This window comes from Symphalangus syndactylus, chromosome 23 (genome assembly GCF_028878055.3).
Source record: "Symphalangus syndactylus isolate Jambi chromosome 23, NHGRI_mSymSyn1-v2.1_pri, whole genome shotgun sequence".
Classification (NCBI taxonomy): Eukaryota; Metazoa; Chordata; class Mammalia; order Primates; family Hylobatidae; genus Symphalangus; species Symphalangus syndactylus.
This window is the reverse complement of record NC_072445.2, coordinates 38,890,179-38,911,549: the sequence shown is the minus strand read 5'-3', so window position 1 is coordinate 38,911,549 and position 21,371 is coordinate 38,890,179. Positions and strand designations below refer to the sequence as shown.

Here is a 21,371-nt window from a genome sequence, read left to right as displayed (position 1 = left end):
TTCTGGGCCGGGCCGCCGGGAGGGGGCGCGCGAGACCCGCAGACAGCGGAACTGGAGCCCGAACTCTGGTTCGCACGGCACAGGCCTGCAATGAGTCTCACTCGCCTTTAGCGGCGGTTACTCTGGGATATAAAACTGCAAAAATGTTTCTTTATCATTAAGTAAAATACAGTTGTCTTAAGGACAACTTTATCTGTTGTCCTTGCTTTGTAATTGGAGAGTGCTTTGTAATTGAAGAATCACTGAATTTTCTCAAATTTACTACTTAAAGCTCTGAGCCTACTATTAAGAAGTGCCCTCTTTCTGGCCGGGCGCGGTGGCTCACGCCTGTAATCACAGCACTTTCGGAGGCCGAGGCGGGCGGATAGCCTGAGGTCAGGAGTTCGAGACCAGCCTGGTCAACATGGTGAAACCCTGTCTCTACTAAAAATACAAAAATTAGCCAGGACGTGGTGGCGGACGCCTGTAATCCCAGCTACTCGGGAGGCTGAGGCAGGAGAATCGCTTGAACTCAGGAGGCAGAGGCTTCAGTGAGCCTAGATCAGGTCATTGCACTCCAGCCTGGGCGACAAGAGCGAGACTTCGTCTAAAAAAAAAAAAGTGCCCTCTTCCATGCAAGCTCCAGTTTCAGGCGAGCGAAAAATATGCCGGGCTCTCCTAAATAGAAGGTCCCAACAAATCTCACCAGGCCAAAGGGGATTTTCACGTACAGATTTTGAATTTAGTAGGCCCTGAGCGTTCATCTTCATCTGTCCTTCTCAGCCGGAGCACCTTGAGCTGGCGCGTGTTCAGGTGCCTCTAAGCCTGTACTCCAAATTATGTTGGGCGCACCTTCAGCTTATGAGGGAAATGCACGGTACTGGGCTTTGGTTCTTGTTCTATTTTAACACTGTTTAGAACAGTAATCAGGTTTCTAAATATCCTTCCTGACCCAGAGTCTACCTATGCAACAGAAAGATTCGTTTATTCCAGAAAGGACTCTTCAGACTGAAACCACCTCCCAAACTAAAAACAAACAAACAAAATCCCCAAAGGAAGGGTCGCTTGGATTCCAAATCACCATTTCGAAATGTTATCTGTGTGACTACCAAGGAGTCACTTAAAGTTTAAAATAGTAGTGGTGGGGAGGAGGGATTTTAAGTAGGGGCTCGCCCAAGTTTTTACAACTCTATTCATTCTGGCATTTTAAGAATCTCTCTCTAATGAAAAAAGTTCCATGCTCAAGCTCATGCTACTACTTTCAAGCATTTGTTTCCTTTATTTTCTGGAAAGTGACGTGGTCCATAGTTCCAGCATGATTCCGAAACTCTCATGATGTGTGTCTCTTTCTTCTAACCTGGGTCTTTTACATTTTCCCCACACTCCCCACTTAGGGGAGTCCTCCTGATCTCTTCTTCCTCTAGAATTATAGTCCTGTCATCTTGCAATTCAGCATGACACATCATGAAATTACCCTTAATGCCTGTCTTTATATTCAGTATCCAATATCTCCAAAGTGTTATTTGGGGTAAATGGTATGGTGTTTATATGATTACCGTATTAAGGTGAAGTGGAAGCTTTTGCATCCCACCCTATAAAGTCAAAAACAGTTATCCTAGGTGCCCGACTCCCTGTTCCTCAAACCATTAACAATGGAGCACACAGGAGTCTCCAGGTGTCTGTCTATGGAAAGGACCCTAACCCATGTGAAATTGCAAACAAGTGTCCATGGACAACAATGATCAGCCTTCCTGAGGTCTTGGAGAGATGAATGTGGAAGGAAATCCCAGGAAGAAAGATGTGGTGAGGCCACATTTCTTAGATAGGGGTCTGAGTCCCTTCTCCAGAAAAAGCATCTCTTTACTTTCTGCCCCACCCAGCAACCACAGGCCCAACCCCATTCAGCCACAAGACAGAGGCATTTATAACCGTTTTTCTTTATTCTACTTAGTGAGGCACCCAGAAACTTCCCTGGGGGAAATGCTTGTTCAAATAGAGAACACGCGGAAGATGCACTCCACCAGCCTCCTCTGGCTGCTGAGCCCGTACTCTCTCTTTGGCTCAGGCTAGGCCTCTTCTTCTCCTGGGACTTAACATGACTCAGGTCCCTGAGTCGGCCAAGCCCTCCCAGAGGGGACCTGCCCAGCTTCCACTACCACCATTACTGATTGGCTTCCCGGTACTGGTGCAGCAGGTCACTGACATCTGTACTTTCTACTTTTACCCAACCATCTTCCTTCATGTGGTACACTGTGGACAAATGAGAAAAGAACACGGAGTCACCTTTCACCTCAGCAAGTTCCTGTCACTGGTGTTATGTTGAAGGCAGTAACAAGACACATGCACAGGCTTAAAACCATATGACTGGGCCTTTAATGTCGTTCTTCTGACTCTGAAAATTTCCTCCCTACCACTCTCTCTCCTTTGAGTCTCTCAATCTTTTTTTTTTTCTTTTGAGATGGAGTCTCCCTCTGTGGCCCAGACTGGAGTGCAATGGCATGATCTTGGCTCACTGAAAGCTCCACCTCCCAGGTTCAAGTGATTCTCCTGCCTCAGCCTCCCAAGTAGCTGGGACTACAGGCGCCCATCACCACGTCTGGCTAATTTTTGTATTTTTAGTAGAGATAGGGTTTCACCATGTTGACCAGGTTGGTTTCTCAATCTTAAATCACCCCCCCACCACCCGCCGACTCCTCCCAGGCATGGTGGTGGGAGCATTGGTCTCTTACTATTGACAACGCCTCCAGAATAGCTGTCTCTGTGAGTGGCATAAGCAATAGCCCTGCGGCCAAGGTCATAGGCCTCTTCAGGGCTAAAATTAGGCCGATAGCCACTGTCCATGACCCCGTAGGCATAAGTGTTCCCACTACCAGTGGAGAACATATTTCCTGAGAGCCGAGTCCCATGTTCATCCACGTAGTAGAGTCCAGGACCCTATAAGATGAAAGATTTCAGGCTGAAATTGGAGAGGAAGATGTTGGTAACATGGGGGTTCAAATATGAGACATAAAAAGTGAACAAAAGAATTAATATTACCACAAGAACATTGGAATTAGGAAACCATTTTGGTAAAGTCATCGAACTTTAGAAATAAAAAAGGAAAAACAAACTTGAAATCAACTGTTTAACAAAAGGGACAAGCTTACAAAACACATGCAATGATTCATATCTGGGCCAATAAATAGTCCATGGATATACTGGAACAGTTCTATAACCAAGCACTCTATATGCCATGCATCTTGCCAGGGAGGGAGTAGGAGTATACGATGGGAAACAGATCTGTCATACAAAGGGAACATGGTGGGGGAACATGAAGAATGGAGAGCACCCACCTTCTTATCCCAGCCACAGATCATACTGCCCATAGAGAGGCCCATGCCCCGGTACTGGCACATCATGTTGGACAGCAGCTTGGAGGCTGCCGACACTGAAATACGTTCTCCATTTCGCAGATAGTACAGCCTGGGTGAGGACAAAGTGGAGTGAGGGAAGAGAGATTAGCTCTTTCCAACTTGATGGGGCAGGAAATGATTGAAGAGATAGGCATTGGAAAGGAATTATTTTGTAGGATCTAAAGATCAGAGGAAGATTTGGAATTTAAAGTATCTGAAACATACAAAGGCAGCCTAGTAAATGATACTATCCCACCATGGTGGATGTGTCAGTGCTAAATAACTGACATACTATCTGGCTTATGAGTGGAGCACAGGCTGAGATTTGAGAGAAGGTTCTTATCATCGAAAAGGTGTTTTGTGAAATATGCTGTTAGCACTAAGATGGACCACATAGGACAAGAGTAAGGAGCAATGATCTGAGAGATCCGGGGATTAACCACTAGGCTAAGAAAGGAAGGTGAGAGGCCTCCCTTACCTGCATTCCTTGGCCAGCAGGCGCTCCCAGTACTGACAGTCTGCTGCACAGCCAGACATGGTGCCAAGCAGGTAAGGGTTAATCTCAATCACCTTGTTCGTCCGTAAGGTAGCTGGAAGAAGATGGAGTTTTGGGACAGAAGGGATGATCCCACAGATCCCCCAGTGTGTCCTAAATCAATATCCACTTCCACCTTGCTGCAGAGTTGGCCTCCTGCGGAAAGGGGAGCCCAGCTCCCCAGAGTCTGCCTGCTGGAGCGTATACACTCACCAATGTAGGAGCCAGCTGAGGCCCGAGAATCCACTGCTACAATCACTCCATGCTGGAACTTGAAGGCGAGCGTGGTGGTGCCATGGGCCATCTCAATCTGAACGTTCCTTTCTCCGTCCCCACCCAGGGATTGGAAGAATTCTGTGGGCTGATAAGAGAAAAGAGGTTGAGGAAGGCAATGAAAAATTCTGTAGTAAGAGGCTCCAGGAAAAGGTTTTAGGGAGTATGAGGGTGAGGAGATATGCAGAAATTATCTAACCATCAATAAATGAACAGTTAATAACCAATCTCTAGAAGGAAATGGCTTGGGAGAAGGAAAAGAAGAGGCATGCCGTATCAACCTTTTCCATTTTCCAGCATAATAGAAATGAAAGCAAGCACATGTTACCATTACTAAAAAATTTTGAGAGTGACTTAAAGGGTTTCTTCCATGCATAAACCAACCCTCACAAAACACGTTTAGTAACAGTATCCTCACTTTACAGAAGAGGGGCTTGGGACCTAGACTAAGTGACTTGTTCTAAGTCGGGCAACAGTGAGTTGCTGAGAGGAGGCCAGCTGGCAAAGTTCATAGGTTTCCCAAGGCACCACACACCTCCTATACCGTGTGATAACCCCAGGAAAAAGGCTCCACGATTTGTGTGTGGACAAGGGCAGGAAAGTTCTCTTGTCTTCCTTTGGGAGCCCCCACCTTACCTGTAACTCTTTGTCCTAACCTGCACTTCCTTCTCTCAGGCCCCATCCCCATGTGGCCTCTTCTTTGGGTCTGGTGCTCTCCAGGACTAAAGGCTGCCCCCCACCCTGTCCCCCGCGCTCCCGCTCTCGCCTCCTTCTCTCAGGCGACACTCTACTCCTCAGCGCCCGCCTGCCTGCATCCCTGGGGGCTCCCCTACAGCCCCGACCTGCATTCCCGGGGGTAAGGCGAGCTCTGGAGACCGCATAGAGAAACTGTAGTGTCCTGGGTCCGAGCGACGCCCGCTTCCCTCAACCGGGAGAGCCCATTCCGGCCGCTGCCCTCGGGGGGCTCCGCATACTTCCAGTAGCGCCATGACCGCCCAGCACCCAGAGATCTGTCGGCTCTCGGAGGAGGAAGTGAAAGCGAAAGCCACAGATCGAAGGGGAGGGAACCAGAATCTTTTCCACATCCCTCTGCCTTTTCCGAGAAAAGGACAGTTAGTGCCTGGACCAGGACTATCACACTGGGACCGGCTTCTCTGCTCTCCCTTTATGGGGGTCGGGTGAATGATGGGTCAAGGGTCTTCCGAAGAAAGCGAGAAAGGGACGGGCGCCTTCAAAAGCCCATTTGGTGATGGGTTACAGTAAGAGGTACCTCCAGGCCCGGGCATCCGCTGGAAACAGAGATGGGTAGGGTCGTGTCATCTAAAGGCTCAGCCTCAACCAGAAGACTGGAAGTCAGCCAGGAGCTGGGAGTAGTTTCACGCGGGGTGGGGGTTCCTATGGGCATCACTTTACAAAACCAGGAGGGACGGAAGTGCGAGGGGACAGAGTCTTGGAAACAGGTCCTGGGGCAACTGCAACAGAATATACCCGCCGCGTGTAGGGGAAGGGGGCATCAGGGAGAGGGCGCAGTCTCTGAATCTTTCCACGGGGTCCATCCTAGGGCCCCTCCCGGTTCAACGGTCTCCTAACCTGTAGTCACCCACAAGAGCGTGCCCTTTCTGCCCGCCTTTCCTTGCATTGCTCCCTGCTTGGCTGAGCACTGCGGAGTTTCACGCCTCTAAAACCAGCCTCTCCTTGCAACCTGTGTTGGCCTCATCTACCCAGCAACTGTCGACGTCACACGACCTGGGCCTCCCTGAATGGGAGATATTTACTAGACAATCCCGCCTACTGTTGTGAGGTTTCCCCTCCAGGTGCCGCTTCGGAGCCAGGCGAGCCAGGAAGGACCGGAGCCGGCGAGGTGGTGAGTTGTGAGGCGCGCCCAGTCCCTCCGTTCCCGCCTGGCACTTGCTCTGGCCGCGCCCGCCCCATCTGCCACCTCGGAGAGGACACGGCTCTGAGCTGCGGCCGCTGGTGCCCTGGTGGGCCCTGTGGCTGGGGTCTTGCTCATTCTTGGGGGTGGGCGTAAGGGGATAGGGGAAGTGGAAGGGGCCTCATAGGAATTAAAAAGCTTAAGGGAAAAGATGATGCACTTAGGGGGTAAAACATTGAGGATGATAAAAGAGGAGACACCCCCTGCTGAAAAGTGCACTGCAAAAGGCAGTGAGCCGTTTGGTATGCCGGAAACATAAGAAACCACAGTACAAAACATCAATTTTTATTATAAATAATCAAGAACCTACAGGGTGTTTATGGGCCAGCATATGCCTTCAGTCATATTGAAAATAGCTGATCATCTTTCTGTACATTCTGAACATTTCTCAGTTTTCAGAGTGCTGGCCACACCAAAGCATCAACCCTGGCTCTAAACTCCGTTACACTAAGCAATCACAAATCCTGTGTTTGTCCTCCAGGAAGTCTGCATTATCACGAGGAGCTTGGAAAGGAGGTAACACACTAAAGGCAAATTTCAAGTAACTCATCCTAGAGGCAGCTGCCTACTCTGCAGCTGTGGTTCTCCACCACAGAGAGAAGAAAAGGGAGGGAGATGGAGTGCACAGGTCTGAGAAGGCTTTCATTCTGGAGCATCTGCAGGAGCCTGCACCATGGCCCAGTAGCACCCCTTTTTCTCCATGAGCTCCTGGTGGGTTCCCCTCTCCCGGATAGCGCCTCCTTCCAGAAAGAGGATGTGGTCAGCCTGCTCCACCAGGCTGAGGTGCTGGGTGATGAGAAGCACTGAGCGGGAGTACCGCTCAGGGCTTTCATACAGGAGCTGCTCCACCTGAGGAAAGACATCTGACCGTCAGAGCTGGGGACTACCCTCAGCCCAGGGAGACACCTGTGTTTCCAGGGACTGACCTCACAGGATCACTGCTGGCTCTGCTAACAACCCCAAGGACACCAAAGTTTCCCATTCTGAGTACTTCTCCGCAAACCTTTTGTTTCATTAAGGACTGTTTTACATGAAGGGTGCAAAAGTAGGATAAAAATGAGAGTCCTAGGGTGAAACACGTGACAGAAGAATAAAGACTATTGAACAGTCCTCTTCTCTACCCATGGACTTGGAATTTTTATATTAGATTTTAAAGAAATATAACTTAGTAGTAAAGATAGGAGCATTCAAATCAGGCAGATCTGAATTTGGGTCAAGGCTGCGCCACTCAAAAGCTATAAGACCTCTATATGAGCAGCTTATTCAACCTCTTTTAACCTCCATTTTGTCATCTGTAGAATGATGATAAATGCCTAGCTCAGAAGGATTCCTAATGAATAAATGAGTGACAATGCGTGTAAAGAGACTAGCTTAATTAATATTAATATGATTAGGATGGGCTGGGCCTGGTAGCTCATGCCTATAATCCTAGCACTTTGGGAGGTCAAGGAGGGAGGATCACTTGAGCCCAGGAGTTCAAGTCCAGCCTGGGCAACATAGTGGGATGCTGTCTGTACAAAAAAAAAAAAAAAAAAAATTAAAAATAAACAATGTTGTGAGGATGGTCTTTTCCTTATGTTTCCCTTTAGAAATTCAGTCTATAGAACTGGGCGTGGTGGCTCACACCTATAACCCCAGCCCTTTGGGAGGCTGAGGTGGGCAGATTACCTGAGTGCAGGAATTCAAGGCCAGCCTGGGCAACATGGTGAAACCCATCTCTACTAAAAATATAAAAGTCAACCAGGCATAGTGGTGTACACCTGTAGTCCCAGCTACTCGGGAGGCTGAGGGGAGAATTGCTTGAGCCCAGGAGGTTGAGGCTGCAGTGAGCCAAGATTGTGCCACTGCACTCCAGCCTGGGCAACAGAGTGAGACACTGTCAAAAAAAAAAAAAAAGAAAGAAAGAAGAAAGAAAGAAAGAAAGAAAGAAAGAAAGAAAGAAAGAAAGAAAGAAAGAAAGAAAGAAATTCAGTCTGTAGTTTGTAGATAGTCTCTTTTAACTGGTTCTAGGTGTCTTGTCTTTGCCTCATCTTCTATCTCCTCTACTCCTTGGGGAGGCATCCAATGGAACTGGATTTGGGAACTGAGAATTGCAAGGACTGGTTTGTATAATTATGATGTTAGTAAAACTAACAGAAGACGTATAAAAGAAGCAAGATTGGGTGGGATATAGGCATTGAGAAGACGACTGCCTCACCCGTAACTGGCTGTTTGCATCCAGGGCACTGGTGGCATCATCCAGGATAAGTACACATGGTTTCCGGATCAATGCTCGGGCCAACGCCACTGCCTGTCGCTGACCCCCTGACAGCTGGCTCCCAGCCTCGCCTACCTCTGCAGAGCAAAGGGCCAAGATGAGAACTGTATAGCCATATGTGTGCGTGCATGTACACACACGCACATGCACACAGACACACTCATGCATTCACACACTCACACACACCAAGATCTGACAGTTGTAACTGGATAGGGGAGATCCTGGGAAGGTGAACAGACTCCTGAGGGTGTCAGGATGAAGAAGCCATAGGAGCACGATCTTACAACTTCAAATTGATGTCCATGAGTCAAGAGGTACTGAAGGATAAAGGCAAGACTACTGGGGTTTCAGCAAAGGTAAAGACGGCTGGGTGGTGAGATGAGTGGAAAGAGTACCTGTGTCATAGCCCCGAGGGAGTCCAGAGATGAAACTATGGGCCCCAGACTTTACTGCAGCAGCTGTGATTTCCTCCATAGTTTGCTTCTGGGTCAGGCCATAGGCAATATTTTCTTGAAGACTTCTTCCAAATACCTGTGGCTCTTGTCCCACTGCTGCCACCTGAGATGAAATATGATGAAGAGTCATAGAACAAGGCACATGGGAGTATGGTTATCTTAGAGATCGAAGACTCAAAATCTTTATTGAGAACATGTCACAAAATCATACTACCTCCCTCCTGACCACACCACCATCTCCACCCAAGGTTTCTTATCATTCCCTAACCCCCCTTTCAGAGTGCTCAGTAGGAATGCTCTTCTTATTTGATGCTCCCTACCCTCCTTCATGCCACCTTCTTGCATACCTGCCTGTGCAGGTAGCGGTGCTCATATTGGGGAAGAGGCTTCCCATCCAACAGCAGCTGTCCCCCGGTGGGCTGGTATAGATTCTGCAGCAGGGCAGCCACTGTGCTCTTCCCAGACCCATTGGGTCCCACCAGCGCCGTCACCTCGCCAGGGCGTAGGGTGAATGTCAGCCCCTAGAGGCCAGAGAAGCACACAATAAGAGGCTACCCAGGCCTCTAACCTTGAGAGTGTCATTGCCTTGTTACATAGCATGATGTCTTACCCCAGAAGAAAAACAGAAATATAGAAAGTCCTACCCTCCCACATGCACAGATTTCTGGGTGATGCCTCCCCAAGGAGTAGAGATAGAAGATGTGGCAAAGACAAGGGCAGAGACCCAGCACCACACTATGCCACACACTTGATGTCAGATACCACCAGGAAAGGGAAAAATCACATTCCAAATTACAAAGGAAAAGGAAAGATGGAAGACTGAAGACACAGATTTTGCTGCAGCAATTCCTTGGAATATAAGAGCACTCTCTTCGAAACCTCTTCTCTCATTCTCTTTGGAAGCCCAAACTGGGTTTTTGAGTTTGGGGAAGATTTATGGAACAGATGATGCTTACTATTGCCTTTAAAGGGTTAGGGAGGATATATGCTTGGCAGTAAGGAGGCTGAAGGTGGGAAGAAAATTTAGGATGGCAGAATTTCACTTGGGGCCAGTGGAATACAGGGAGTGGTAGGTTGTACCTGTAGCACTAAGACATCTGGACGGTTTGGGTAGGCAAAGGAGACATCTTGGAACTGGACAAGGCCCTCCAAGTATAAGGGAGTCAACAGACCACTGGGTGGGCAGCGAGGGGTGCGGTCCAGGTACTCAAATATTTTCTCTGAGGAGCCCACAGCCTTCTGTACTCTGGGGTAGAGAGACAGCAGTACCTAGAGGGAGGTAAGAATAGTGAAAGTGAGGTGGGAGACCTAGTCTGCTTGCCAGCATTATGCGAAGTGAGAAGCGTAAAGAATGGAAGGAAATCACACAGACGGTGCTGGGTCAGAGGAAGGAATCACACTGGGGAACGAAGTCGGAGGGACCTCACCTGCACAGCCTCGGTGAACTGCTTCTGGTAGAGAACAAATGTGACAAGGTTCCCACTGCTTACAGCCCCACTGGTCACCAGATGCCCACCGATGTAGAGGATTCCCACCTTCAGCAGCATACCTGAAATCTATAAAGAGACCACAAAAAAAAAGGGACTAAGGTAGAGAAATCTGGAGGGGACACAAAGAACCGCAGTCATTAACCTAAAGGAAATATCAATTCCCTTTCTCCCAAGTGACATCGGCAGGCTCAATAGGCAGACAGGAGAATGAACCAGAGACGCCATGGAGTCTGACTCAATGCACATCATGGAAGTCACAGTTATCTTCACCACCATCACCACTATCACCTTGTCTGGGGAGAATTTTACTCTTCACAAAAGGCTTTCATTCATGTGATGTCAGATAATACATGAAGAGCCTTATAAAGAAGGTTATATCACTCCATTTTTGAAAAATGAGGAAACAGTCAGTCGGGCGCAGTGGCTCACGCCTGTAATCCCAGCACTTTGGGAGGCCGAAGTGGGCAGATCACAAGGTCAGGAGATTGAGACCATCCTGGCTAACACGGTGAAACCCCATCTCTACTAAAAGTACAAAAAAAAAAAATTAGCCGGGAGTGGTGGCAGGTGCCTGTAGTCCCAGCTACTCGGGAGGCTGAGGCAGGAGAATGGCATGAACCCAGGAGGCAGAGCTTGCAGTGAGCCCAGATCGCACCACTGCACTCCAGCCTGGGCAACAAAGCGAGACTCCAGCTCAAAAATAATAATAATAAGTAAAAATAAACAAACAAACAAATAAATAAAGAGGAAACAGTCTCAGAGAAGGTAAATTGGTTGTCATGATCACAAGGCAAGTAAATTGCATCATCAAGCCAGGACCTTCAGATTACTGGCGTAGCTCTCTTTCCAGTGCATCACAGATGTCCCTCATCCCTGGCTTCCACTATTCCCATCACTCTCACTAACACATCTACAAGGTACCAGCATGAAGCAGGCCCAGGTGCAAGAATTTATGGCTCCCTATGCTTCCCCTGAGAGGCAAAGGAAGGCCCTAGGACTGGAAGACATGCATCTCTCCAATCCACATGGTTGGGTGGATTTTATGTACCTACTGAAAGGAAGCCACCTAGCATCTTTAAAGAGAGGGAGGGGGCTAGGGACACTGAGTAGAGTCATTGAGCCTCAGGTTGCTAGGATGAAAATACTGAACCAACCATTTCCCAGTAAAGGAGGAATGGGAGCAGGGTCATCGGAACAGGAATGGAGTCACGGCATCTTAAGGACAAGGGAATGGGTATTCATCTTCAGGTGCTCACACTAGTGGTCCAGGAGTTGACTGCATAGGCCAGAGCCTCCTTCTGGTTGAGTGTCTTCATTTCTTGCAGCTTTTCCCTAAATTTCTGGGCTTCGCCCTCCTCGTTGGCAAAGCTTCGAACCGTAGGCATGGCCGACAGAGCCTCAATGGCCACCTGGCTGGACTTTGCCAGAGAGTCCCGCACCTGCACTTCCAGCAACTGTGGATACATGGACAAGAGATGTCACAGGGGTTGGCAAACCATCAGGGACACTAATACCTGAGTTACCTATGTGGAAGTTGAAGGTGAGAAGAGGCAGAGGAAAGGGAGAAAAGAGAAAGAGACACAGCTATGCCCCTTGGAAGCTAAAGAAATACAAGGAAGAGGAAAATGACTCAGAATGGGTTGGGGATCAAATTCTTAAAGACAGATTGTGGGGAGAAGCTAGAAAAGAAGACCCAAAGAGTATGGAGATTAATGTTGAGCAACCTGGGAACATGGACCACAGGGACAGGCGTTCCATGAAGTTGGAGAATCAGTAAGGGTGCCAGGAAAGTTGGACTGAAAGCAATGTGAGAGGAACTGAGTCTGCCAAGTCTGGGAGATGAGGGTCTGTGTAGAGAGGGCCAACTTCATGAACTTACCTGGTACCACTTTCCCACCTTCTTGGGCAGAAGGAAAAGCAGAGGCAGGGTGACCAGGGTGACCATGGTGAGGGACACTGATCCCCAGAGCATGATCCCCAAGAGACATAGGCCTCGCACCAGGTACCACAGAAATAAGCTCAGATTCTCACTCAGAGAATCACTCAGGGCGGACGTGTCCTCTGTTACCCGAGACGTGATGTTACCTGCAGGGTTGGGGAGAAGAGAGTGAGGTGAATCAGACAGCTTCCAAGTGATGAGAGGAGCTGACAATGAGCCAGGATGCCAGGGTCAGGGGCGTCAACATGGGGTTCTAAGGAGGCTGCAGGAAACAAGGTTAAGGTTCTGCAGAGGTCTGCAAATCTCAGTGCAGGGAGGATGAGTGTTAAAGAGGAAAGGCCTGACCTTCATTTTAATTATAAAGTCACTGATGCACATGTCAATTTCCATTTTCCTGTATGTCCCATGTTATACACACAGGCAGGAAGAGCTTAAACTGGTCACATAACAGAGATGGAGGAGGAGGGTGCTGCTAGAAAGCATGCCAAAGTCTGTGGAGCACTCACTGGGACTAGGGTTCTAACTCCAGGTGTGTCTCTAGCCATATGTAACTGTACAGTTTCTAGTGGTGCTAGAAAGCATGCCGAAGTCTGTGGAGCACTCAAGAGACCAGGGTTCTAACCCCAAGTGTGTCTCTAGTCATATGTAACTGTGCAGTTTCAGCATTTAGGGTCTTGGCCTCAGTTTCCTTCTCTGTCAGATGAGGCAGTTGGTCTCTATGAGCTCAAAATTTCCAGGTTTGAAATTCTATGGTTTCTATCTAAGGATACATAGGAATATATTTATGAGAAAATGCTAGATGAAAATTCTAGGTTTTTCTTACGGTAAGGAGGACAATATTTTGCTCCTGAGGTATATCAAGAATGAGAAAAAGCAATTGTGTGTGTGTGTGTGTGTGTGTGTGAGAGAGAGAGAGAGAGAGACAGAGAGAGAGAGGGTATATCAAGAATGAGAAGGAACAATGTGTGTATGTGTGTGTGTGAGAGACAGAGAGCGGGGGGGGGATCAAAGCAGATGCATGAGGCTATAAACAGTACATAGTGTATAATGAAAGAGTTTCAGGAGAAACCTGTTTGGTTCTGTTGGAAAAACTCTGTCTCCTGGCGCAGGACAGCCCCAAACACCTCTCCCTGCAAGTGGCTGTTCACACGGCCCATGGTGTTGTTATAGATCCCATCACCCATGAACTCCAGCACTGCACTAGAAAGAACCCGGAAAAAAAGGGGGTCAGGGTGTGTTCAGGGAACAGATTGAAGGTCCCAGGTATCCCCATATAAGTGCATTTTGGACAGCAGCCCCAACTTCCAACTCCCTCATTTGCAGGGTGCCCCATTTTCAGCCCCCAGACCTGGCTATGGTGAGAATAGACATGAGAGTTAAGTTCCGAGTGAAGGTATCGGCTGAGCCATCTTGTAGAATCCAGTCAGTGAGGCGGCCCGTAAAGAATGGAATGGCCATCTCCCCTGGAGAAAGAGAAGAGAGGTCACGCACAAACATTAAGTCTGAGTAGGTCAGTTCCAGTCAGACTGGCCCCACCACGCCTCCTCCCCCTCACCATTATCCTGGAGGGCATCAGCAGAAAGGAAACACTGACGTCTCAATCCGAACCTAAACAGGCTGCCCTGGAACTCACTACCCTGTGGTTGCTCTACCAGAACTTTCAGGATTTTATTAGGAAGGCTGGAGATCATGAAGTAGAAAAGCCTCCTGTTAGAGATGAGGATGCCCCGCCCTTCGGCCCCAGAGCAAAGGATTTCCCCGCTTCTGGCATGGCCCAAAGAATCAAGACCCGGCCAGCAATGGAGCCCAGAACCTCTGGCCCCCGCCAGTCCAGTACCGTTTCTTCTACACTGAAGTGGTGTTCCAAGACCCACGCTAGGAGTTCTTCCCCTGCTCCACATTTCCCAGAACCCACGCTACTCTACCTCACTGACAATTACCTTTGATTCCTGTCCCAGTCCCCTTGTGTCCTCCCCTCTTGCCCTGCGTTTCCCTTACCAAGAGAGGAGAGGACCACCAGGACCAGGAACAGCGAGAGGCGGCGCGTCTCCGAGCCCAGGCAGCCTAGAAGCCGACGCACAGGGTCTCCAGAGCCGCCCTGACCGCCGGGCACCCAGAGGCTCCCGAGTTTGTGCCACAGGGCTGCTGCGGGCAGTGCCGCTGCATAACTGATGACGAAGGCGCTAGGGTGACTTCCCCAGTACAGTAGCCTGGTGCTATCCGCGGCCCCGGGGGCTCCCCATGAGATCAGCTCTCGGAACAAGGCAAGTCCCGGCAGGGCCAAGCCCAGTGCCGCAGCTAATGGCTCCAAAGCAGCCAGCCAGCCCTGGTCACCTGCGTTTTCGCTCTTGGAGCCAACCGTTGCCCTGAGGATCCCGCGGGCCCCCAGCCAGAGCACGGCCCAGCGGCTCAGGCCCACCACCCAGACCCGGAGCAGCGGCAGCGCGGTGGGCACCAGCAGGGAGAATATGCGGGGCAGCGCGGTCCGGAGCAGCACCCAGTCGGCGAGAAGTAGCAGTACGGTCCCCAGCCATGCGAGAGAAGCTCCGGGGAGGCAGCGGCACCCATGGGGAGCGGGGAACCTAGAGCTAGCCATTGGCACCCGGACGCCGTCCCAGTCCCGGTCCCGGCGGGGCCTGGGACTCTCCGCGCCCCGGTGGGGCCTGAGGCTCTAGGTGCCGCGGGGTCCGCCCCTACTAGCGGCTGGTGGAGGGAGCGAGGGTGGGGCTCTCGGAAAGTCCCAGGAACAGGCTGATCCTGCGCTGGCGAGAAGCTCAGCCATTTAGGGGAAAGCGAAATCGAAAGCGGCCGCCTGCTCACTAGATACGCCTACTTCCAAAAGTGGCCTGCCCAGACTATTTTGGGAGCAAGCGTAGAAATCAGATCTGAGAATCTCGGGAGCAGCCCTGGTGCCCAATTTTCTCCATCACGCACACCCTTCCCGCCTCTCCCTGCCTCCTGCCTTTCCACTTGCACCAGTTTTCCCACCCCAGCCTCAGGGCGGGGCTGCCTCATCACTTGTCTCCGGGCAGATCTGCCCTACACAGGTTAGCGCCGAGCGCAAAGCCCCTCCACAGCACCCAGGCGCCTCCTGGCGGCGCTGCGAAGGGGCGGGGCTGTCGGCTGCGCGCTGTCCCAGGTCGGAAACCAGTGCCCCAGGCGGCTAGGAGAGCGGCGCCTGGCAGGGATGCTGCGGGCGGGAGCACCAACCGGGGACTTACCCCGGGCAGGAGAAGTCCACACCGGGGTAATGGGTCTGGGCTTGAGGGTTGGCAGAGGGGTGGAGGAGGTGCAACGGCCAGGGGACCCTGGAAGCGCGCGCGGAGAAGTGAATGCAGAGACCAACGGGAGCTCCGGGTGGTCGCCTCTAGCAGCCAGCGCTTGCAACCCGCAATGAGCATAGAGTATTTCTTTTCTGAGGGGGGTCGTCTAGAGTGTCCGTGAAGGGACCAGGCACGCGAGGCTGGTGGAAAAGCGGGTGCTTTGACTCTTAGCTGGAAGCGTCAAGGGGAAGCTACTCTAAAGCGCTTTCGCTTTCACTCTGGTCCCGGACAATGGGGGCTGGTTAAATCAAGAAAGGGGGTTGGGGATGGTGCAAAGAGATGAGGCAATGGTGCCCTGGGCGAAGTAGAACAGCACTTGGGAGAAGGAAATGTAGGCACTTATTGAAAAGGACCAATTCATCACACAGACTTTTGATAAACTTGCCACTGGGCAACTCTTAGCCCAAGCACTGATAATGGGGGTTCTGTGTTAACCAGTGATGCCCTTCCCTTGACCCAGGAAGGCCTCTCCTTGGCCCAGATGCTGCCTTACTCCCTTCCCTGTGTCTTCCCTGCCCACTCCCATGTGCCCACTGGGGGGACTTTGCTTAGGATGGGCGCCTGGGGCAGATGGCAGCCCAAAGACTGGCTGGCTGGCTTCTGCTCTGGACTACTGCCACCACTCGTGGCTTGGGGGTGGCTTTGTTATAGAGGAGTAGCCTCTAACTTGAAGCTAACCCTGTTCTTTTTTTTTTTTTTTTATACTTTAGGGTTTTAGGGTAGATGTGCACAATGTGCAGGTTTGTTACATATGTATCCATGTGCCATGTTGATTTCCTGCACCCATTAACTCGTCATTTAGCATTAGGTGTATCTCCTAATGCTGTCCCTCCCCCCTCCCCCTACCCCACAACAGTCCCCGGAGTGTGCTGTTCCCCTTCCTGTGTCCATGAGTTCTCATTGTTCAATTCCCACCTATGAGTGCTAACCCTGTTCTTTGACCGTCTATTCATGATAAGTCGGTCCGTCGGAAAGCATACTCAGAGGAGCGTCCTTTGGGGCCAGAGTAACTTACGGCCTGGTAAGAAAGGCACAGTGAAACCACTTATAATTTGGGAAATCTCCCCTCACTGCCAAATGAGCAGTAGCAAGTAGGAAGTAGAAGTGGAAACAAGGGATAAGAGTTAGACCTGAATTTTAGTCCCAGGTCTACTGTTAACTCTGTGTGACTTTGCATAAGTCGTTTGCATTTTCTGTGACTTGGTTTCCTCATTTGAACTGAGGATCTTTAAGGCTCCTTCCAACTCAATAGTAGAAAAAATCTAGCTTTATCTTCCCTCACTTCTTCTTGATTCTTTTCTTGACCTAGAAAAGTCAGCTTAAACTTCTCAGTCAAATTCTCTCTTAGTACAAATTTACCCTCCTGGCTGCTGAGATATGTATTTACCTCTTGATCAGAAATTCCATAACTGAAACTTTTATTTTCAACCATCTATGTGTTCCTTGCTGCTTCTCTCCTGCCTTGCCCCGGCCATGCTAACCACTGCCCTCCTCGATTTTTTCCAGTGTTCAGTAAATTGAAAGAGCTCACTTCTGATGAAATGGGGGGTGAGAGTGGAGGATTGTGGACCAAAAAAAAAAAAAAAAATAGACTGACCTCTTTTCCCAAGATCATAGTCAATTACTCTGTGTTGGGTCTACACCACATCTGCACATGCTATGAGCCCTTCCGGTGGAGAGAATTTTCACTCGTGGAGCTGCTTCACTTCTACCTCTAGGAGCCTCATCTCCACCTCTCTACAGTGGAGAGGATTCCACTAGGCAAGTTGGAACTTAGGGACACAGTTTTTTCTGTGTTGTATCACAGCTGGGCTGTGGCATTCCCCTGCAGCCGGATGAAGCAATAGAGAAAGTGGAAAGATGAAGGGAAAAAAAGCCTGTACTGACAGTCAGCTCTGGCCTGTTACTGTGTGATCTTTGAGCCAGTCACTTCGCCTCTCTGGGGCTGTTTCTTCTTCTTTAACATGAGGGCATCGAGGCTCTTCTTGCCCTGACATTCCATATTGTGTGTCTCTGCAGACCACCATCATGGCAGTGGAGTTTGACGGGGGCGTTGTGATGGGTTCTGATTCCCGAGTGTCTGCAGGGTGAGTAAAAGTGCAGATGTATGCATTTGGAAAGAAGCTAATGGCCTCAAATACACACTTTTCTTACCCATTCATGAAAAGACTGGCGAACTGGAGCTTTGGAGGAATGGAGTTGACCTTCCCCAAAAGCCACTATGATAAGCTATTTGGTGGGTGCTTGGGTCTCTGAATTTGTGGAGGAGGATCTGGGGTCTGAATGCGTATGTGACCTGTCCCAGTAGTGTGCAGGGATGAGTGTAAAGGAATAGGGTCTGAGAGGGGGACAGGAGATAGATTTTTGAGGGTCTTGTTTCCATCTGTGCTTAGGGATCAAAAAGATGATTCTGTCAAGCAGCTATCTGGTTTCTCATTTACCATATATTGAACTATTTTGTCTCTTCTCCCCCTCCTAACCGATTTCCTCACATGCAAAATGAGTATATGGGGTTAGGTCAATATTGCTTACATTTTGTTCCATAGAACATAACTCTCTCAAGATTGTTAATAGCAAAGAAAATTCATGAGGCATATTTTTCTTACCTTAGCATTTTTTGCTTTGTTATAAAATCTAAGCCTGAAAAATAAGCCTAATTTTGATTAACATCTGCAGTGATTAATAATATCTGAGATGATTATTTGCCTCCTGCTTTAATCCAAGCATTAAACTTCATGCTATTCTCTTGTCAAATAAATTTGAGAGACATTGAATGATCACCTTCAAAAAGTCCTGAGTTCTGGTTGGGTGCAGTGGCTCACATCTATAATCTCAGCACTTTGGGATGCCGAGGTGGGTAGATATTTGAGGTCAGGAGTTCGATACCAGCCTGGCCAACATGTTGAGACCTTGTCTCTATTGAAAATACAAACATTAGCTGGGCTTGGTGGTGGGTGCCTGTAATCCCAGCTATTCGGGAGGCTGAGGCAGGAGAATCACTTGAACCTGGGAGGTGAAGGTTGCAGTGAGCCCAAGCTTGCTCCACTGCACTCCAGCCTGGGTGACAGAGTGAGACTGTCTCAAAAATATATATATATACCTGAGTTTTAACTTGGTGACTGTTGACTCCCTCCTGACAGCGAGGCGGTGGTGAACCGAGTGTTTGACAAGCTGTCCCCCCTGCACCAGCGCATCTACTGTGCACTCTCTGGTTCAGCTGCCGATGCCCAAGCTGTGGCCGACATGGCCGCGTACCAGCTGGAGCTCCATGGGTATGAAGCTCTGGAGTTCTGACTCCCCACCCACTAGAGCTCCCCCAACCTGCATGAATCCCTGTACAGTGTGCTGTTCCAGGAGCTGGACACTGGGAAATGGAAGATTCTTGTTTTGGCTCCTGCTGGCACTTGAATCTGTCAGTTTCTGCATCTGTAAAGTGGAGATAATATAGCACCTCATAAGATGGTTATTTTGAGAATCACGTTCTATATGTGAACACAGTTTAAAAGCTGTAAGTCACTATCCTAATATAAATAATCAGGAAGAAGGTGATATTGTGACCCACCATAATATCAGGCAGTTACCAAACGAGAAATCAAGGTCATTGGGATGGAAGTAACCTTATCTGCTTTTCCCCATAAGGGCAGGGCCCTTGCAGCCAAAAGAAAGTTATGTGGGTGGGGCTGAGCAAAAGAGTGAGCAATTGAAATCTTCTTACCAGTTGGTGGTGTGGGACTCTGGTTCCCCTGTACATGTGGGAGGGAGGCTGCAGTTTGAGCTATTGCAGTTACAGTTTTCAGGGGTGGTTTAGCAGGGATGATGGTAACAGTATAGGAGAGTGAGACTTAAAATTCTATCAACCTTTATTCCTAATATTTCCTTCAGGATAGAATTGGAGGAACCTCCACTTGTTTTGGCTGCTGCAAATGTGGTGAGAAATATCAGCTATAAATATCGAGAGGACTTGTCTGCACATCTCATGGTAGCTGGCTGGGACCAACTTGAAGGGGGTCAGGTGAGTTTCTCCCAAAGCACTCTCTCCTCTGGGCTTCCCCACTCTCCTGCAGAGGGAGATGGAAGTCCTATGTCATTCTAGCAATGAGTTCCAAGGACACTACCTCTGAAAGCATAGTACTTTGGGGATATGAGATACCAGGGCTTCATTGCAGGGTGCAGAGACCACTTAATGTCTCAGTGGGAAGGAAGGGCTTGATGATTCTTTAACCTGAAGATCCATCTCCCAGGTATATGGAACCCTGGGAGGAATGCTGACTCGACAGCCTTTTGCCATTGGTGGCTCCGGCAGCACCTTTATCTATGGTTATGTGGATGCAGCATATAAGCCAGGCATGTCTCCTGAGGAGTGCAGGCGCTTCACCACAGACGGTAACCAGCCAAGCGGAAGGGTACCTGGGGAGGGCTTTTAAACATGGGAAGGAAGTAGATTATGAGGAACAGGAAGAGAAATACAGGGGTGACCATTTAAGTTAATGCCTGGTCTGGTACACTTTTAAGAGTGAAAAGGGGCAGGACATATGCAAAGCTCAATGGGGCTCTTGGGCAATACGGAAAAACCAGGGCTGTTCTGAGTAAATCAAATGAGGATACACAGTCACTGTGAGAACCAGTAGTGTGCTAAGCACAGTGGCTCACACCTGTAATGCCAACACTTTGGGAGGCTGAGGCAGGAGGATTACTTGAGCCCAGGAGTTTGAGGCCAGCCTAGGCAAGATGGTGAAACCCTGTCTCTACAAAAAACAACCAAAAAAAGTACAAAAAAAAATGAACTGGGCATAGTGGTGCACATCTGTAGTCCCAGCTACTCAGGAGGCTGAGGTGGAAAGATCATCTGAGCCGGGGAGATCAAGGCTGTAGTGCAGTGGTGATTGCACCACTGCACTGCAGCCTAGGTGACAGAGTGAGACCCTGCATGAAAAAAAAAAAAAAAGAACCAGTGGTATGCTGAGGTGTGCTGAGGCTGGCTTGGGACCACTCATGAGAGCTGATTGTTAAATAGTCAAGGATTTGTGAGCTGCTTGTTAAGCTATTTGTAACTTGCAATTCATCATAGCGGGAGCATTTACACCATGGACATCAGCAGATGCCACATATGGAAGCCTTTTTTTAAAAAAACTGATTTACCAGTACACCACTAAATATGCCTTTCTGGAAGATGAGTTTTGAGGTGAAAGCCGTAGTAGGCATATGGATGGACGGGGAGTAAAAAGATTTTTGAAGCTAAGCCATTCTGTCTCTCCCTCTCTCCAATTTGAAACCCTCTGCAGCTATTGCTCTGGCCATGAGCCGGGATGGCTCAAGCGGGGGTGTCATCTACCTGGTCACTATTACAGCTGCTGGTGTGGACCATCGAGTCATCTTGGGCAATGAACTGCCAAAATTCTATGATGAGTGAAACTTCCTCAGACTTCTCTTTCTTATTTTGTAATAAACTCTCTAGGACCAAAACCTGGTATGGTCATTGGGAAATGAGTGCTCAGGGAGATGGAGCTTAGGGGAGGGGGCTGCTTCCCTCCTAGATGTCAGCATACACTCTTTCTTCTTTTGTCCCAGGTCTAAAACATCTTTCCTAGAGAAAACAAAAGGGACTAAACTAGAAATATAAAGAGCCCTATACATGACAGGTCATCATGTACTGAATGATTTTGAAGTAGTACAAACAATAAAAATTCTCATTCTTATGCCCAAGGGATGACGATGCAAGTGAGGTGATGGGACTCTTTTCTTTGAGGCTAAGACTGACAGATAGGCAAGACACCCACACACATGAGAATTAGCTA

At 49.2% G+C, this 21,371-nt stretch overlaps 3 protein-coding genes across 5 annotated transcripts; 1 reads left to right on the top strand and 2 right to left on the bottom strand.

The window, feature by feature from the left end:
* Positions 1–1,900: 1,900 nt before the first annotated feature.
* PSMB8 (proteasome 20S subunit beta 8) lies at positions 1,901–5,866 on the bottom strand. Of its 2 annotated transcripts, none has more exons than XM_055263083.2 (6): positions 5,450–5,866; positions 4,120–4,267; positions 3,850–3,961; positions 3,312–3,441; positions 2,709–2,913; positions 1,901–2,229 (listed from the first exon to the last, which is right to left on the bottom strand). In XM_055263083.2, exons 1-6 carry the CDS (start codon positions 5,582–5,584, stop codon positions 2,141–2,143), a joined length of 819 nt encoding a protein of 272 aa, XP_055119058.2. In that variant the 5' UTR covers positions 5,585–5,866; the 3' UTR covers positions 1,901–2,140. The 2 variants fall into 2 exon arrangements, with proteins under 2 accessions (XP_055119058.2, XP_055119057.2); XM_055263082.2 differs by lacking the exon at positions 5,450–5,866 and adding an exon at positions 5,022–5,264.
* Positions 5,867–6,381: 515 nt separating this feature from the next.
* Positions 6,382–15,500, bottom strand: TAP1 (transporter 1, ATP binding cassette subfamily B member). The gene is made up of 11 exons (XM_055263080.2): positions 14,252–15,500; positions 13,602–13,716; positions 13,323–13,453; positions 12,194–12,399; positions 11,571–11,768; positions 10,252–10,380; positions 9,905–10,093; positions 9,172–9,345; positions 8,765–8,927; positions 8,310–8,446; positions 6,382–6,961 (listed from the first exon to the last, which is right to left on the bottom strand). Exons 1-11 carry the CDS (start codon positions 14,847–14,849, stop codon positions 6,755–6,757), a joined length of 2,247 nt encoding a protein of 748 aa, XP_055119055.2. The 5' UTR covers positions 14,850–15,500; the 3' UTR covers positions 6,382–6,754.
* PSMB9 (proteasome 20S subunit beta 9) lies at positions 15,370–21,039 on the top strand. 2 transcript variants are annotated; one of them, XM_055263084.2, is made up of 6 exons: positions 15,370–15,500; positions 17,596–17,663; positions 18,717–18,848; positions 19,459–19,588; positions 19,818–19,959; positions 20,859–21,039. In XM_055263084.2, the coding sequence occupies exons 1-6, from the start codon at positions 15,441–15,443 to the stop codon at positions 20,984–20,986; spliced, it is 660 nt and encodes a 219-aa protein (XP_055119059.1). In that variant the 5' UTR covers positions 15,370–15,440; the 3' UTR covers positions 20,987–21,039. The 2 variants fall into 2 exon arrangements, with proteins under 2 accessions (XP_055119059.1, XP_055119060.1); XM_055263085.2 differs by having other exon boundaries at positions 15,494–17,337.
* The last annotated feature ends 332 nt before the right edge of the window (positions 21,040–21,371 follow it).